Source organism: Cryptomeria japonica, chromosome 3 (assembly GCF_030272615.1).
Source record: "Cryptomeria japonica chromosome 3, Sugi_1.0, whole genome shotgun sequence".
NCBI lineage: Eukaryota > Viridiplantae > Streptophyta > Pinopsida > Cupressales > Cupressaceae > Cryptomeria > Cryptomeria japonica.
The window spans coordinates 966890490-966908728 of NC_081407.1; the positions used below are offsets into that span (position 1 = coordinate 966890490).

General features: G+C 36.2%; 1 protein-coding gene across 1 annotated transcript in view; it reads right to left on the reverse strand.

Annotated features, from left to right (window-relative positions):
- The window catches only part of LOC131035540 (ruvB-like protein 1), a 92006-nt gene extending 74236 nt beyond the window's left edge, over positions 1-17770 (reverse strand). The window contains exons 1-4 of the mRNA XM_057967255.2: positions 17361-17770; positions 16627-16815; positions 427-558; positions 119-268 (exon numbers count right to left, since the gene is read on the reverse strand). Of these exons, the coding sequence (XP_057823238.1) occupies positions 119-268; positions 427-558; positions 16627-16815; positions 17361-17441 (552 nt within the window). The 5' untranslated portion in view covers positions 17442-17770. The remainder of the gene's footprint in view (positions 1-118; positions 269-426; positions 559-16626; positions 16816-17360) is intronic.
- Positions 17771-18239: the final 469 nt, after the last annotated feature.

Below are 18239 nucleotides of genomic sequence, written 5' to 3' on the forward strand. Positions count from 1 at the left end.
TCACACAGATAGAGCAACCCAACAAATTGCATACCAAATACATGAGACTTCTCAGACAAGAACAAAATTAGTGGCCTTGGAATCATAACCATTAAGTCCATATTGCACATATCCATACCTTTTCCTTTATCAAAGCATCATATATTGTTGGATCTAGCTTTAATTGTTTGGTGCCTTTCACAGTTTTTAGTCCAATAATGACATGACTAATACTCTTTCCATAACCACCTGTTGTGCTCTCTGTTTCCTCTGGTGATAGCTCTGTCACCTGAACAAGGAGTTGAATTTTAGATCTAGAAAACTTGGAAATAAGTTCAGAAGCACCAAAAGAAAAATTGAAATAATACATAACCAAAAGGCCACGTGTATATAGCTACCATCACTAACTAATCAACCCAGCCTACAGTATTTTGTGTATTAACTTACCTCTCCTTCATAAACCTCCTTATTTTCTTTAATACGAAGCCCAATAGCCCTCCGGAAGTTCTCCATGAGAACCTCTGTTTTCTTAACTTCAGTTGAATAAACCTCAGAACCCACCATAGGACAGAAGGGAACCTGCATGGTAAGAAACACTTGAGAGGATTGATTGAAATTGAATTGTAAACATGCCATTAAGATGGAAGTAACAAAAGTAAGATATTATTCATCATAAACCAATTCTCTCTGAAGCTGCTGAATTTGAACTGCTATTTAAAAGAAATTAATTTTATGATCTTAATTGATCAAATTTCAATAGTTTATGTTTGGGATCACAAGACAAAAAGCATGATCACTAGCAGTTCCTAAACTGCTGTTATCCTTTTTAAATAGAATAGCTGCCCAAAAGGTTTATCATATCATGTCATTTACATATAAGGCTCCTTTTGAGACATAAAAATGCAATTCTTTCATCAATACAGACACCACAATACTGCCACAAACTGCCATTTTCAGTTAATTTAGCAATACATCTTGAGCTCTTGCTACCTTTCCTCAGATTTTTAAGTTGAGATTAAATCAAGACATGCTGGGTCAAGTCAAGTATTTCATTAGCAAATCTGATCTAATTCATAGTAAGGATGTCAAAAGCAGCTACTAGCATGATTTTGTGTGCTACAATGTAGTTTTAATAGGGATTGGAGTCAAACGCAATATTTAGTGTGAATTTTACATTAGAAGCTAGGTAACGAGTTTCAAATTTGTGTTCAAGTTTGGCAAGAAAAAAATTCAAATCAAATTCAAAAGAAAACCATCATTAAGTTTGAAAGATGAATCTAGATTTTTCCATTATTTTTATTAAAATTATTAATATGTTGCATTATTATTTTATAATATTAAATATTTAAATGTTCTTAAAAACATTTAATATTATATTGAAAATTAAATAGAATTTTATGAAAAAGTTAACAAAATTAAAGCCTACAATGTACATTATAATGAAACAAGAAATTACAAATTATAACTTTTATACCATTAATCAAAAGAATACTTAACTAATTAATACAAGGATCATGAAAATAGGAAACTATTATAGGAACGGTAATCACAAGAATACAATTACTTTTATAACTTTTATTTTGTAATCCCCCCATTCCATGTCCTTCATCAGAAATTATTGTTTGTCTTCTGATCACAATTCTGCAAGACCTTGCCTCTGCATCAGCTTCTTTCAGCTTGCTCTTGTTTACATTGCTTTTGGTATATTGTCATCTTCTTTATAATCGGAGAAGAAAAGCTGTTGGCATGCAGCAATCTCCATTGTTTTTAAACTTTGTCAGCTCTCCTTTGAGCTTTTTGTTTCAGGCATTGCAGGAAGCCATTGATAACTTCAGCATCAAACTTGGCAGTGGTGGTTTCAGTTCCATTTATAAAGAAGTCGTGGCAGCTGAGTGCTATCACGGCCATCATTGGCCCCTCAACATACCCTGCCCCAATGTAGCAAATCGGCAACATTTTATGAAAACAATAGGAATTTCTGGATCTCTTAAGAAACATCTCAATTTCTTGACAAAAAAATTAGCATTTTTTATAAAACCTTACTTGTTTGTACAGATGATTATTATAGATAATTTAGACAAATTTTGGGGATTGTAAAGGTATTTGCTGGATTTTGAACATTTTGGTTGAAATGTGGCAAAACCCTGTGGCATAGATTATAGGGACAAAACACATTTCCAACAAAAACTAATTAAGCATACCAAAAGAAATTTAGAAACATACAAACATTTCAGCTATCATTCAGTTAAGTAGGAAAAATTGCAAAGCAATATTGATATTTAAGGAGAGTGTCTATGTGTGTTTGCATCTGTGTTTGTGTGTGTGTGTGTGTGTGTAGAGAGAGAGAGAGAGTATGATATACCATCTAAATACTTAACCATACTAAACTAAACAAACACAGGCACATCTAAAATCCAGTCATGTTTGACTCTTCAAAGCACATGCTACCATGTTAAATTTAAGCAATCAGATGTTAATTTAACTAATTAAATTATAATCAGACTGAGAATAAGCAATAATAACAATAAAGCACAAGACACAAGACACAAGTACCCTGGGAAAACCTCCCTCTTGGAGGAAAAACCCAGCATCAAAGATTCAGATCAGATCCATTATTTATAAGCAGATTACATGAACAGTATATATCAGATTACTTATCTGATTGTAGTGCCAATCTAAGGCAGATTCAAACCAAGTATATGCAGCTGTAGCATATCTTTAGAGGGGGCAGAATATCGACATCACTTGGAGAAGAAGATCACTGAAGTATAAGGACACCAATTTGCCCAGCAAGCTGCCCAATGGATTCACTCAATGATCAGATAGACTCGCAGCAGTATGAAGACTTAGATCGCTTTCTATTCTTCCAAGTTCGCTGATTAAATTTGCATAAGGCTAAGGCTTATGGTATATTTGCTTGATGAAGATAAATTATGTTTGAAGTATGAAATGAATCTTGTTTATATACAAGATTCATGTTCATGTTTTTCCCCCAAGTCGGCTTTAACAAGATTGCCATCATTTTACATATTTTAAGTTTGCCCTTTTGGCGCCCAATTTGGGGCCTACATAAATTACAAGTTATACCACGTTTCATTTTGGGCCCAGCCCTATTAGACATGTAATCGCTTAAACTTATTACAATATGATTAATATTTTAATTGCCACTAGGCATCATTAAAATATAATCCGAAGTTAGCTATCCATTTCAACATGTTGATTTTAGTGATCAGATTTAGAATAACTTAGAAATAACACAAAGCAATCACACAAAAGAGACAAGACACCAAGAATCCCTTGGCAAAACCTCCCTCTTGGACGAAAAAAAAAACCAACATCAAGTCCAGATCAAAATCCTTTAATTATGAGCAAATTACAAGTACAATGAAGATCAGATCACTTATCTGATTAAGTCATCAACCTAGGGCAGAGCTTTGCCCAATCTAAATCACTGATGTGCAGGCCCTAATTCGCTGATCCCACGAGTAGGGTTTCGGCACCACAGAAGAGGATGATCACTGCTCTAAATTAGTGAGTTAGACAACTCAATATCGCCAAGCATAGTCGCCCATAATTGGCACAAGTCTACTCCACAATGGTGATCAGATTCGGGTCTGGAAGGGAGCTCAGAATGATCAATAATTCGCCCAGATATAAGGTAGATTCACATCTCAGATTCCATACTAATTCGCCCAACCACAAGAACAGAAATACAGCAGAGTATATGAGGTTTGGATGCCCTAGGACAGATTTGCACTCCTAGATCAGATTCGCTTCAACAAGAAACCAATTCACTGAAGTTCGCTCACTTGATGAATATCCTTTTGCTGATGATGATGATTGCAGCTGGAAGCAAATCACATAAGGTAGAGAGATATATATTCACTTGTAATTGATCATTTGTGATCCTCAAATCATCTTACTTATATCTGAATTCATGTCAACAATAAACTTTGGTCGGCCTTGCATATTCTGGCGCCAAGATATAATTTTGAATTTACAAGTTACATATGGGTCAGGACCCATATACAATTTACAAGTTAAATCAATTGCCCAAATAGGGCCTGCCCTTTTTATTACAAGTTACAAGTATTGTAATCACTTAAGTTATTACAATATATATATTTGCCATCAAATAATTCGAACTAGCTATTTAATTTCAACACTCCCTCTTAGCTAGGGAGGATTATAGCGAGTAACCATATATTGTAATAACACATCATGGACTTCTTTCATGATATCCATCATGCACATCCGCTGAGGATGGATCTAAGATACAACCATAGTTATCCATCATACACATCCGCAGAGGATGGATTCAAAGAATACGGTCATGGATTCCTTCCATGATATCCATCATGCACACCCGCAGAGGATGGATCCACCTTGCACTCCGCAGAGGGTGGGAGAGGTATTATACCTCAAAGAAACTACCACCTTGCACTCCACAAAGGGTGGTCCCACCTTGCACTTCGCAGAGGGTGGAAGATATACACAATGTATCATAGGAGATGAAAACTCCCTCTTAGCCAAAGTATATTCCAAAGAAACAAGGAACACATGTTAGTTTTATCATAAAACATAGAATTATGATCAAGAACATCCTTGTAATAATCATATAACAATTATAAATTCAAAACTGTTTTGAATTCAAATGTTTAGCCATACTCTCTCAAATCCAACACTAGATGTAAATCAGATTTCAACATCAATGGTTAGAAAACAACAATATGTTTAAACTTTACTAAATATAATGCATTCACTAAGGATTATGGGGAATATGTAACTCCCTCTTAATCCCTATCTAAGTGATAAATTCATAAAACTTGTTGATTTACTCTTACTTACGAAATGGACCCATAGCATAGTTTAAAAAATCTATCAACTATATCCTTAATTGAAAGTGAGAGTTGAAAGCTTGTATAGGCTTTCATATCTAATCCCGATGGCACGCGCTGATTTGAGGTTGGACTCCTTAGGCCATGCAAGAACTCTTCCTTCAGAAAATACAACCTGATAGCTTTTATCTTCTAGAGCGGCTATAGAGATTAGGTTCCTTTTTATTTCAGGTACAAACAAAACATTACTGAGATGAAGGGAAATACCAGAATCTAATTTTAACGAAGTAGAGCCAAAACCTTTTACTACATAACGAGCATTGTCACCAATAGTCACATGAAGTTTGGACTCCTTCTCCACCAAATCTAAGAGATGTTCCCGATAGCCTGTGATGTGTCTAGATGCACCATTGTCAATCAGCCACGTATTACTATCTGACTGGACATTGCTTGACAAGGCTAAGACAGAGGAAATCTTCATTATTCTGTTGTTCTGAGACTTCATTTAGGTTTGCTTTTCCTTGCTCGAACTGAGATTGACAGTCCTTTGCAAAGTGACCATACTTGTTACATCGGAAACATCGGATGTGAGACAAGTCCCTTGGCTTCTTCCTTGAATCAGGAGCAGAGGGTCTGAAATCTCTGTTTCTTTTGAAGTTATTCTTCTTCCAATGGCCACCTTCCTCCTTAGCTGAGAGGACATGATGAACATTGTCATGAGGGCTTCTGATTTTTCCTTTAGCAGCCAAGCGTGATTCTTCTTGAATGCAATCTCCCCTCAATCGATCAAATTGAGGAAGCTCAGCTCTTGCACTGATTCCTTGAACAAAAGGTTCCCATGATGGAGGAAGACCATTTAGAGCCATCATAGTTAGGTCACTATCTTCAACAGTCTTCCCAACAGTAGAGAGCTGATCCTTTAGCTCAGAGATCCTCATGAAGTAAGCAGCTACAAGTTCTTCCTTCTCTAATTTGATGTGATTAAGTTGTTGCCTTAATGATAGTATATAACCGGTGTTGTTGATCTCATACATCTTTTCCAAAGTGCTAAATATTTCTTTTGCAGTCTTCATTTTGGAGATGCTTGTCACAATATGATCTTTGACGGAGTCTATTATTATCCTTCGCGCTTGGTAGTCCTTCTTCTTCCAAGCTTCCTTTTCTTCTTCGCCACTAGGTTCAACAGCATCCTTACTGACATATTCAGCAAGGTCATTCAAGGCCATCATTATTCTGACCTTCCAAGAAGTGTAGTTGACAGAACCTTCCAACCTATCTTCAGTCCTAAGATAAGAGCCATGAAAACTGAACTTTGAACAATAGGTGAGACTGAAAATTGATAAATCTGATCACAACTATTTACGAACCAAGCTCTGATACCATGTTGATTTTAGTGATCAGATTTAGAATTACTTAGAAATAACACAAAGCAATCACACAAAAGAGACAAGACACCAAGAATACCCTAGGAAAACCTCCCTCTTGGAGGAAAAAAAAACCCAGCATCAAGTCCAAATCAAAATCCTTTAATTATGAGCAAATTACAAGTACAATGAAGATCAGATCACTTATCTGATTAAGTCATGAACCTAGGGCAGAGCTTTGCCCAATCTAAATCACTGATGTGCAGGCCCTAATTCGCTAATCCCACAAGTAGGGTTTCGGCACCACAGAAGAGGATGATCGCTGCTCTAAATTACTGAGTTAGACAACTCAATATCGCCCAGCATAGTCGCCCATAATTGGCACAAGTCTGCTCCACAATGGTGATCAGATTCGGATCTAGAATGAAGCTCAAAATGATCAATAATTCGCCCAAATATTAGGTAGATTCACAGCTCAAATTCCATACTAGCTCGCCCAGCCACAAGAACAGAAATTCAGCAGAGTATATGAGGATTGGATGCCCTAGGACAGATTTGCACTCCTAGATCAGATTCGCTTCAACAAGAAACCAATTCGCTGAAGTTCGCTCACACTTGACGAATATCCTTTTGCTGATGATGATGATTGCAGCTGGAAGCAAATCACATAAGGTAGAGAGATATATATTCGCTTGTAATTGACCATTTGTGATCCTCAAATCATCTTACTTATATATGAATTCATGTCAACAATAAACCTTGGTCGGCCTTGCATATTCTGGCGCCAAGATATAATTTTGAATTTACAAGTTACATATGGGTCAGGACCCATATACAATTTACAAGTTAAATCAATTGCCCAAATAGCACCTGCCCTTTTTATTACAAGTTAAAAGTATTGTAATCACTTAAGTTATTACAATATATATATTTGCCATCAAATAATTCGAACTAGCTATTTAATTTCAACAGTTTGTACAAATGAATATTATAGATAATTTAGACAAATTTTGGGGATTGTAAAGGTATTTGTTGGATTTTGAACTTTTTGGTTGAAATGTGGCAAAACCCTGTGGCATAGATTATAGGGACAAAACACATTTCCAACAAAAACTAATTAAGCATACCAAAAGAAATTTAAAAACGTACAAACATTTCAGCTATCATTCAGTTAAGTAGGAAAAATTGCAAAGCAATATTGATATTTAAGGAGAGTGTCTATGTGTGTTTGCATCTGTGTTTGTGTGTGTGTGTGTAGAGAGAGAGAGAGAGAGTATGATATACCATATAAATGCTTAACCATACTAAACCAAACAAACACAGGCACATCTAAAATCTAGTCATGTTTGACACTTCAAAGCACATGCTACAATTTTAAATTAACAACTGAATATAAACAGAATAAAAATGATCCTCAGAATCTTTGGATGTGACAAATCATATAGCCTAGCAAACAACACATGAATAATACATATTTTGCATAGTATTTATTATGATGATATCAGGATAAAAGAAATAAAGCAGAAACTAAACAAATTGTATTTTCACTGATCCATAACCACTCAGGTGATAGACTCCTTGAGCTCTACAAAACAGATATCAACTTGTCAACTCAACAATCTTATAACACCATTGTTTCCATATCTTAGGAAGATGTATTATGCAGTAACATATGTTCAACATTTTGTAAATGAACTAATACACAGATAAATCTGGAGAAACCCTAAAGGTTGACAACTCAAACTAGAGTAAGCATTTTACTCCTCATTCCACTTTCTCAGTCATTCATACAAGTGTTACAATGCCAATGAAGCTAGTTAGAGCTATTACAATGCTTTGAAACTCAACAACTGCTATACAACCCTGCAATTCAGAAACCGTGTCTTCTACACTTGCAATCTCCAAAGAAAATGAAAAATGAAAGTTCCATCATAATGAATCCACTCACCAAACTTTGTTTTTACACATTATATGCTACTCCTCTTATCCTCCTATAGTGCCAAAGTGAAACATGAATGTCAAATGAATTGATTCAAGTGTCAAAACCCCTCCATATTCCCACCCTCTGCCCACACAATGATGATTTAACCACTTCCAACAAACTGGGGATCTTGCATTCTCCACAGTGATTGCATTTTCAGAGCTTTTGCTCTCTATACAAAGTGGTGATTTGCCAAACTTTGTTTTCAATTTAGAGTATAAATTTGTAACTTGCTACAAATACTCCAAAGGTGCTTTGGATCACCTTAAACACCCTCGCGACCTGTTTGCACCCTTATTTGCATCATATTAATAAAATTTTATGTTGGTTTTCACTCTCCAAATCGCTAGTCACCTTCTTGAATGAAATGCTTCGAAATATCCCATTTGTGGGTTCTCTCGCATTGCAATTGGCTCCGACCTTTTCATTGAGTGCCAGCCATGTCTAAGGGGTTATTTGATGTTGCCAATGAGCTTAGTTAGTAATGAGGAAATTTATGCCACTTTGCTCAGTTAGTGTGTTCTCCAAGAATCTTGGAGAGAAAATCTAGTTATAGTAAGTCACCCGGTTGGCTTTGTTTCTCATTGTTCATCATCAATATCACTCTTGTGCAATCAGAATTCAATTCTGATGCTTTTTGACCATTTACACAACTTGGGTGTATTAATGACTTCAATTTAATTATTTACTAAGGTTGCTTAAATTTTATTAAAATATTTTAAAAGCACCTTAATGTTATAGCTTGTTGGAACTGGGTTAAAAAGTTTTAATTGATGAACGCTTGTTAAAGTGTTTGGAGTGTCGGGAATGATTAAATAATGAAATAAATCACTTTTCTAGGCATATAAGGCTTATTTAATTTATAGAATGATTTTATATTATATTTTTTGAAAAGTTCCCAAAAAGATTATAAAAGGAGGTTTTGGAGTTCATTTGGCATTATATAGATTTATTTTGATTTCTCTCTGGTAAAACCCTTGAGGTTATTGGGATTGAACTTGGTTCATCTCGGCCTTCTTGAGGACGAAAACCCTCTAGAAGGAGACCATTTTGGTATTGAAACTAGCTACCCTAGCTAGTGATTGTGGAGCAATCGCAAGTTTCACATCTAGAATCAATGATTGTTAGTCAAGAAATTTGCGAAGTCTTAAATTAAGACAAATATTTGGGTTTATGATTTTGAGCACCATGATAAGATAGAGGAATGAGGATGCAATCTCATGTTTGAGCAATAACCTTGTCATTGCAAAATATTATGGTCGTTGAATATATTTAACAACGCAAGTATTATAAGGGCAAAGAGGTCATGAAGTATAGAAGTTGTGTGCAATATAAGGAACGACTTATGCAATTAGCAAAAAGATAAATCTTTCACATTCAGCAATAAGAACTTTATAAGCCGTCGAAGAACTTGAGAGAGGAAATCGTGTGCATACACATTGGACACAGCTTAAACATTTAGCAAAAGACAAATCTGGACTCTACCAAAGGCTGACGTGGCTCTAAATGGGGTCAACATAGTCAAAACTTGGTACAGGAAGGGATTGTTGTCTTTTTCCTGGCCAGTAATACTTATGAAGCTTAGTGTGAATTTGTGTGTGGTCGAGGAGTATTAAGGAGTGTGTGAAAGGATCGGAGGTTTGTTCACTGGGCTTGGCACCATAATTTGGCAGATTGAACAACACTTGAGATCAGCTTTAAAATCCTTGGACTTGGTGTGAAGCTTTGAGCTAGTTGGACGTGGGTATGAAAGACAACTGCCGGGCGATAGGAAGACTTTGCAGCAAATTGAACTCTCTTGTGGACAGAGGCGTGGCAAAGTTGACAGTTACCTGCACTTTCTGGGAAGCAATTCCAGAGATCTTTGAATGAATAAATTATAAACACTTCCTAAGCATTCCTACAATCATCCAATTTCAAGCTTCAGGGAGTTTGCTGTTATTAACATTGGGTGGTCAATTTGGAGGTTGAGGATTTTCCCATATGTGCTGGTGATAACATTGTCTTGATTAAGATTGTTGCTGGGCCAATTTCTGCAGCGGCAAATCTGCTATTATCCAGGTTAGAAAATTAAATATATGAGCTCTCCAAAATCTGTCATACAGTGCACAGTTTGTTGAAGAAAATAATGTAAATCAGAAAATAATGTAACTTATTTCCACGAAATAGTATATTTATTTTTGCTCTATGTAAAAATCTTCTTATATTAATATAAATGGGTGCTGCCCCTCTGCAGCTATTTACTTATCAAAAAAAAAAGTACATTTATTTTTGGTTCAAACTATTACTATCGTGGAATAAGGCTCCTCAAAAACTTATAACACCTCTCTCAGAAAGACTTTAATATAACACTGCACAAGATAGCCGATAAATAAGAAATATCGGGTTATCAAAAAAATGCTCATAATACATATATGTTGAATATATGTATTAGCCGCCACACTAAATTGTCTTACATTGAAGGCACACATTGAAATTGTATTCAATTATAGCTCCTTCATAAAAAAAATCTGACGCCACACAGAGAAACCCAAAAGTCGTGAGCCAGCACAACATGCGAATAAGTCCACAACCGCCTCCACAAATTATTTTCACAACTCCAAAGAATTAATTCATGGCCAAAGAAAAACGGACCACAGATACACCATTCAACGCTAACTTATGGCAGAAATTCGTAAAATTTCAAAAGCACGACCCACTCTTCCAACGATTTCAAGGAATACGATTCCAGAAATATATAAAAAACTCATCGCTCCAAGTGTAGTTCCACGAACTCCACAACAGCACCCAGAATAGCATAGAATTAATTTCTCCCTTACCATAGATAAAGACATTTTCAAACCATAAACTTTTACAATGATTTCCGTCAGACAAAACTGAAAGCCGCCACATGCAAACAGCCAAATTTGGTTGAATAAATAAAAGAAAAATTTACAGCACTACCCCCACGATATCTACCATTTATGTCGCCACTTTTGAGTCAGCACCAAAAAAACTTTTCTCCATTAAAAAAGATTCCCAAACCTTGTAATTCTGAAAAGAAAACATAGAGCCACAAAAAAAACATGGGGTCAAAAAGATTATTCGATGAAGCCAAAGTCAAACTTGAAAATTCAACCAGTGATGTGGCATAAACTCTGACTCAGCTGCTGATAAATTGACAAGTGGGCATTTACACAGCTGATGCAAACACTCAACTAGCTGAACCACACACACACCCAACTTAAGTAAGAAAGCAACTAGGTGAAGCTGACAACCAGGCACCTCAAGCAATTCAAGCAGCTCAAGCACCTCAACCAAAATTGAAGAAATTTAATGAATAAACAGTAGCTTGAAAAGCACTTCAAACTCAGTCCAATATTACTTTAAGTGGTCCTCTAGCTTGAATAGCACAAGATTGACAAAAACACTTGACATCAATGACAAAATGTCTAACACTATCATGTTAAGAAGTCCTCTAGCTTGAATAGCACAAGCTTGACAAAAACACTTGACATCAATGACAAAATGTCTAACACTATCATCTTCTGTAAAACAATAATCAAATCTTTATTCCACCCTGTAAAAGGAAATCCATTTGAATTATCAACCATACCAAATGGCTTAAAACTAAAATTGTACATTCCAAGGGTTTGAATAGTGAAGGTTACTTATCATAGCCAAAAACCAGTTTATGCCTCATGAAGATGCCTGTCCAAGAGTCATTCAACATTTCAATATTTGAAGTACTAATCAGGAGCTACTCTATTATCCTTCCCATTAAATGTTATAGTTTTCTTGTCATCAATTGTTCAAATAAGAAGAGAAGCCTTCTGTGTCAATTTTGACGAATATAAGAAGAAAACACCAAATCATTATGCAAACTTTGATTTTGAAATCAAACTTATTTTCTAGAATGGCCAAATTTGGTAAATAGGAATAGAGTACACCAGTCTCAAACATAGGAAACAGAAGCATCCAAACAATGATAACTCCTCAGAGGCAAAAATAAATAAAAAGAATTTCAGCAAATGCAAAGAAACACAAAAGATGTATGCCCTGAGTAGTGAATATGCATGAAACTTTTAAATTTAAAAGATTATTCAAGTGTTTCAACATTTCACATTATTTTCTGATTCAAATAACTATCTTTACACGAATAAAGGAAATCTGCATAAAAAAACACCATTTAAAAGAGATAAATGAACCATTTTGATGCGTGGGCTACTCCCACCTGCCGTCAAACTCCAACACACTCACCAAATGCACAGAGAGAGATTCCCTCTGTTCTTAAATTACACAATACCAAATTGCAACATAATCATGATTTTAAATTCTCAAAACAAAACAACAAGTACAGGCAGAGACTCTCTGCAACAATAATATTATTCATCTAATCTGTAACAAAATAGTCGCATTTATTGGACTGTCAATGGCCTCACCGATCTCTATTTAGTTTCTCATCTCTCCACAAATTTCATCTGCTTACCCTCACCGATCTCTGATTTGCAGCTTCATTGCTTCTCTGTGCATCATTACTTATTTTCTTCACTCATTATATCTCCTTATCATCCAAGCTATAAGTTCAAGCTCCTCCTTTGAGCACTGGTTCCTCTTTTCCTTACACTCTATTTAGTGCCACCAAAATTACAGCTATCGCTGTCTCTATCTTCCTCCTTCAACTACACCAACCCCCCTCTGTTTCCATGCAAATCCATTTTAAATTTCCCCTGTTCCAACTTCCCACTGTCATTGTCCTCTCTCTTAACCACTGCTCCTTAACTCCTCCTTACCCACTATGCAGCTTGTTCCCTCCCATTCCTTAACGCATATCCCAATTTTATTCTATATTTGGTCATCCCACAAATAGCCGATGCTCTGCCAACATTTATCGTCTCTTAAATTTTCAGTGTCCGTTGTTCTTCTTATTCTCCAACAGCCGTTTCAACAAATCTATTTCTTGAGGCATTCTGACAAACAATTATGGAGCGCAGGCTTTAATTTCCCATTTTAAATATTTGACAAAAACCCCCTCTCTGTTATGTTTTGATGGATGTCCATACACCATTTTTGTGATCCCATTCAGGTACAAGTAGGCAGGATGCTCCTACATCAAACGCACCAGGTAGAAAGTTTGTGAGCATAGGCTCACAAAAATGGAGTTGAATGATAGAATCACCCTTTGAGATTGTGAGCAATCCTCAATGAACTCCATCGCTGTGACAATTGCACATGAAACTATTTCTTTTTGCTCTTTTTCTAGCATCTCGCCGGAACAACTGTCACCTTTCTTCCGCAACTCTGCTGACCACTCTTTGCTCCTCTCATGGATTGGCGTCAACCATGTACTATCCTCCTCCGCCAATGCATCTCTCTTCTACTCTTCTTCATGGATTTCAATTCACCACAAATCGACCACATCCACCAAGTTTCACCTGCACAATCTTTCACAACTTCCACATACAGATATGCAACACCTATATTCCACGTTGTCACTACACAATCCTCCTTTTCAGCACACAAATCCATCCCAAATTTTTTGTTACAAAATTCATAAAAATTTACCTCATTCATTACCTTCTACCACAACATACTCACTTCTCACATCCTTTGCTTCATCATACAAATCTTTCCCTGCATATAAATCAGCTCTAACGACATCCATCTATACCATCTCAAAACAAAACAAGGCAGAGACTCTCTGCAACAATAATATTATTCATTTAATCTGTAACAAAATAGTCACATTTATTGGCCTGTCAATGGCCTCTCCCATCTCTGTTTAGTTTCTCATCTCTCAACAAATTTCATCTGCTTACCCACACATTTACCGCACTTTCCATGTATCTTGTCCTCCTCTGGTTTGCAGATTCATTGTTTCTTTGTGTATCATTACTTATTTTCTTCACTCATTATATCTTCTTATCATCCAAGCTGTAAGTTTCAGCTCCTCCTTTGAGCGCTGGTTCCTCTCTTCTTTACACTCTCTGTTTAGTGCCAGCAAAATTACAGCTATCGCTGTCTCTATCTTCCTCCTTCTTGTTGATTATAATTAGGGAATGGCAGATTCCAATTGCCTTGGGCAACATTGGAATCCGCCCAAGGGGGCCAGCCCCTTCCCCAACGTGTAGGGCTGGGCCCTATACCTCACGGCATCTAATAAAAGACCCCACGCTACACTCCACGCTACATACAAGCTAACACGCCAACACGAATAGGGCCAACCCTATCCTTATGCATTTCGGTCAAATAAATTAAAGGTCTTTAATTTATAAGGCAAGCCGACATGATTAAGATTATTGCTCCACATATAAATAAACATAAATTTCACATCATTACTCACTCATTCAGTTTTATCATTCCATGCAAATTATACCTCTGCCTAAAATGTGAAGTTTGAAGAAGTAATATTGGCGATTTGTATCTGTCATAAAAGGCGCTAATATCAAGAGCAAATACCAGTGCAAGGAGGGCGAACTATTCCAGATTCGAACAGCTAGGGCTGCAGTCCAGTTTCAGGCAAAGGGGCAGACTTAAGATACAATAAAGTGCTGACCTAGGGTGTGGATCTGATTGCTGATTACTGTGTTAAATGGGGCAGGCTTGAGACTTGCAAAAGTGCAGACTTGTTGAAGACCTTATCAGCCCTATGTGCAATCATCTTCAAGTACTAAAGATAAGTGTTGTAATCTTCATATGAATATAATCCATAATCAGATCTGAGGATCTTTTCTGGCTGGGTTTTTCCTCCTAGGAGGTTTTCCCAGGGTAACCGTGTCTTGTTCTTGTTTGTTTATTTCTATGTGATGCCTAAACCTAGAAAACTCTAAATCTTGCATCTAATCAATTTAGTTAGAAACTCAAATCTGTTTTCTGAGTTTATATTAATCTGAAAGTGCTAAAAGTCAACACTTCTACTACACCAACCCCCTTCTATTTCCACGCAATTCCATTTTAAATTTCCCCTGCTCCAACTTCCCACTATCGCTGTCCTCTCTCTTAACCACTACTCAACTCCTTACCCACTACACAGCTTCTTCCCTCTCATTCCTTAACACACATCCCAATTTTATTCTGTATTTGGTCATCCCACAAATAGCTGATGCTCTGCAACATCTATTGCCTCTTAAATTTTCAGTGACCATTATTCTTCTTATTCTCCAACAGCCGTTTCAACGAATCTATTTCTTGAGGCATTCTGACAAACAATTAAGGAGTGCGGACTTTAATTTCCCATTTTAAATATCTGACAAAAAACCCCTCTCTGTTATGTTTTGATGGATGTCCATACGCTGTTTTGGTGCTCCCATTCGGGAATGGGTAGGCAGGATGCCCCTGCATCACATTTTTGAAATTACGGGTGCGAAATGAAAATTTGCAGGCCTCCTACAATTGGATTTCTTCATATTTTGGAAAATTTTAAATGGCTTTTGAGCTCTAATTGAATAGTATAAAATTCCCATTGTTCCACAGAGTTTCAAAATGGGCGTACAGCAGCTGGTGGTGCAATTATATATATAGGGTCTAGAATTGGAGCCCGACCACGGTTGACAGGCAGTGCCCCTAATAGAGTTCAGGGACAGCACTCCTTTCAGGATTCAAAGTGGTACATAGCAGGGTTGAGGGGCAGAGCCCCTGATACCAAGCCCAAATTAAGGCCTTCAAGACCACATTGACCCTAGTGACACGCTCCATGTTTCATAATCTTATCACTATGTTTTCAACTTTTCTCAACACCAAGTCCCCATTATTTTTAACCAAATCTTAATTCTTTAGAGTTTGGAGAACTAACACTGAAGCTAGAGAATCTAGCAGTCTAAATGATGAGAGCTACACAATTGATGGCAGGAATAGCATCATTCCTGAATCTTTTCAAATATTGAAATAGCAACTTCCTAAAGTTACAATAAGAGAGTGTGCATCCAAGTAAACAAAAACAGTAACAGTTGTTTGAATGGTCTATATTGCATCCCATACCGTGCAAGTATTGCTTCTTTCGTCCAAGTTAACTATTTGAACATGCCATCATGTTGTCTGCTTGCTCAAAGCTTTGACACGAATCAAAACATTATCATGACATAGAAAAACTGTACAGCTAACTGGCAATTTTGGGAGCATTTGAAAGACTTGTGGAAGCACCCAAGGTGTCCCAAGGACACCCTATCAAGGGAGGGCATCCTGGAAACGTTCCCTCTTAGAGGGAAGCATCCTGGGGACATCTCCACCTGCTGGTGCCAGTTGGGTGGCAGCGGAGGGGATGCATCCCATGGAACACTGAAATTTTCAAATTAGCTAAAATACATCCTAAGTGTTCAAATTAGCTAAAATACAGAATCCAGAACTGGAAGGCACATGCCCAAAGGATAAGACTGAATTCTAATTCGTATTGACTTTGACAACAAAAACAACAGTCAGTCACAGAATCCAAGCCAAAGGTTACTCTGCAAAGGAAGCCTATTAACTAAAATAGCTTCAGACTAAATACCTTGCTTCCAAGCTCCTGGGAGATACCCAATGCAAGAGCAGTTTTTCCAGTACCAGGGGCACCGGCAAAAAGAAGGGCACGACCAGCCATCTTCTTCTGACGAATCATGTCCACCACCAGTCCAGCTGCTTCTCTCGCTTGCTCCTGCCCTACAAAACCCGCAGCCAGAGGCAAAGGCCTGCCATCCTCCTGAATCCACAAAAGGAAACAAAACTAAATAAGCCCACTAATATTGAATAATGAAGTATTATAAACCCTAAAACCCTGGCATCCAGGAAACCATAGTGTTTAAAGAATTCTACGTTTTAGTTATTTTCTTTGCTACACCCAATATAACAAAAATTGCGCGCGAGGTTGGAATGATGAAAGAATATAAACCATAAAACCCAGATGTCTAAGCAACCCTACACAATATTGATATAATCCTTAGCCTTTGGAAGTGCTTCATAGAATATATGTACCCAGCATAAATAAACACAAACACAAATAAATGTACATGAATTTTGAATAATAGACTCTAAAGCCCTCTGTCCGGGTGGCCTTTAACAATATTCAAAAAAATCGACTCGCTCGAAATCCATCTTCTTCATAAAAACCCAAAGAACAAAGAATGCAAGCCCTTAAATGCCCACTGTGCAGGTAACCATGAACAATAATTCAGAACTTCAGAAGAGTATACAGTCATAAATAGTTTTAGATTATAATGGATATAGAGAAAGAAGAAGGCTACGAACCTTGAGACCGAGGCCTTTTATGTGCGTATGCGTTGCAATCCGCAGCTTCTTCGAAGTGGACTGTACTTCTTCTATCTTCATTTCTTTCAACTGTAACAAATCTCAAAACCCTAAAACCCTTAAGCCACTGCAAATTAACTGCCGAATTCAACAATGGCAATGTTTATGAGCATTTGCAAATTTTAAAGATTTCTTTCGCTTTTATTTTCCCGTGTGGAGTTTTAAATAGCACGGGCTTTTCCCTCTGATTCTGTTTTTGAGAGTTTTGACTGATAACACACTCAAACAAATTGATTTAACTAAAGTAAATGTATGAGTTTTATCAAAAAACACACTCTACAGTGGATTTATTCGAAGGTGGAATTGTAATTGGGTGTGGTTTTATTTTTATGGTCTTCTCTGTGAAAAATAAATCAGCATTCTACAGCTTTTTTTTAGGATAAATTAATTAAAAAATGTAATTAGATGTTTTAAATATAGTAAATTTTAAAAATGTCTACAGATATTTTTTTTTTTTTTGTCAATTTTGGTTGGTTAGTTATTAGTAAATGTATTTTAAATAAAATAAAATAAAAGTATGTTTAAATGAAATTTTTAATTAGGTTATGTTAGAAATTAATTGTTATAATTTTTATTTTTTTTAGTGATATTTAAAATTTTATTGGTTTTAAATGTTTTATTTTTAGTCGATTAAAAAGTTTAAAATTTTTTATTTTATTTTTTTTTTAAATTACAAAGATGTAAATTTTATAATAAAAAATATTTTAAATGTAAAAATTATCATGAAATGTTCACTCTTGTTTTTTTTTACTTTTCTTTTGAAGAATTTGATAAACAACACTTTGTCAAATATTAAAAAGATGTAGCAATTTTTTTATA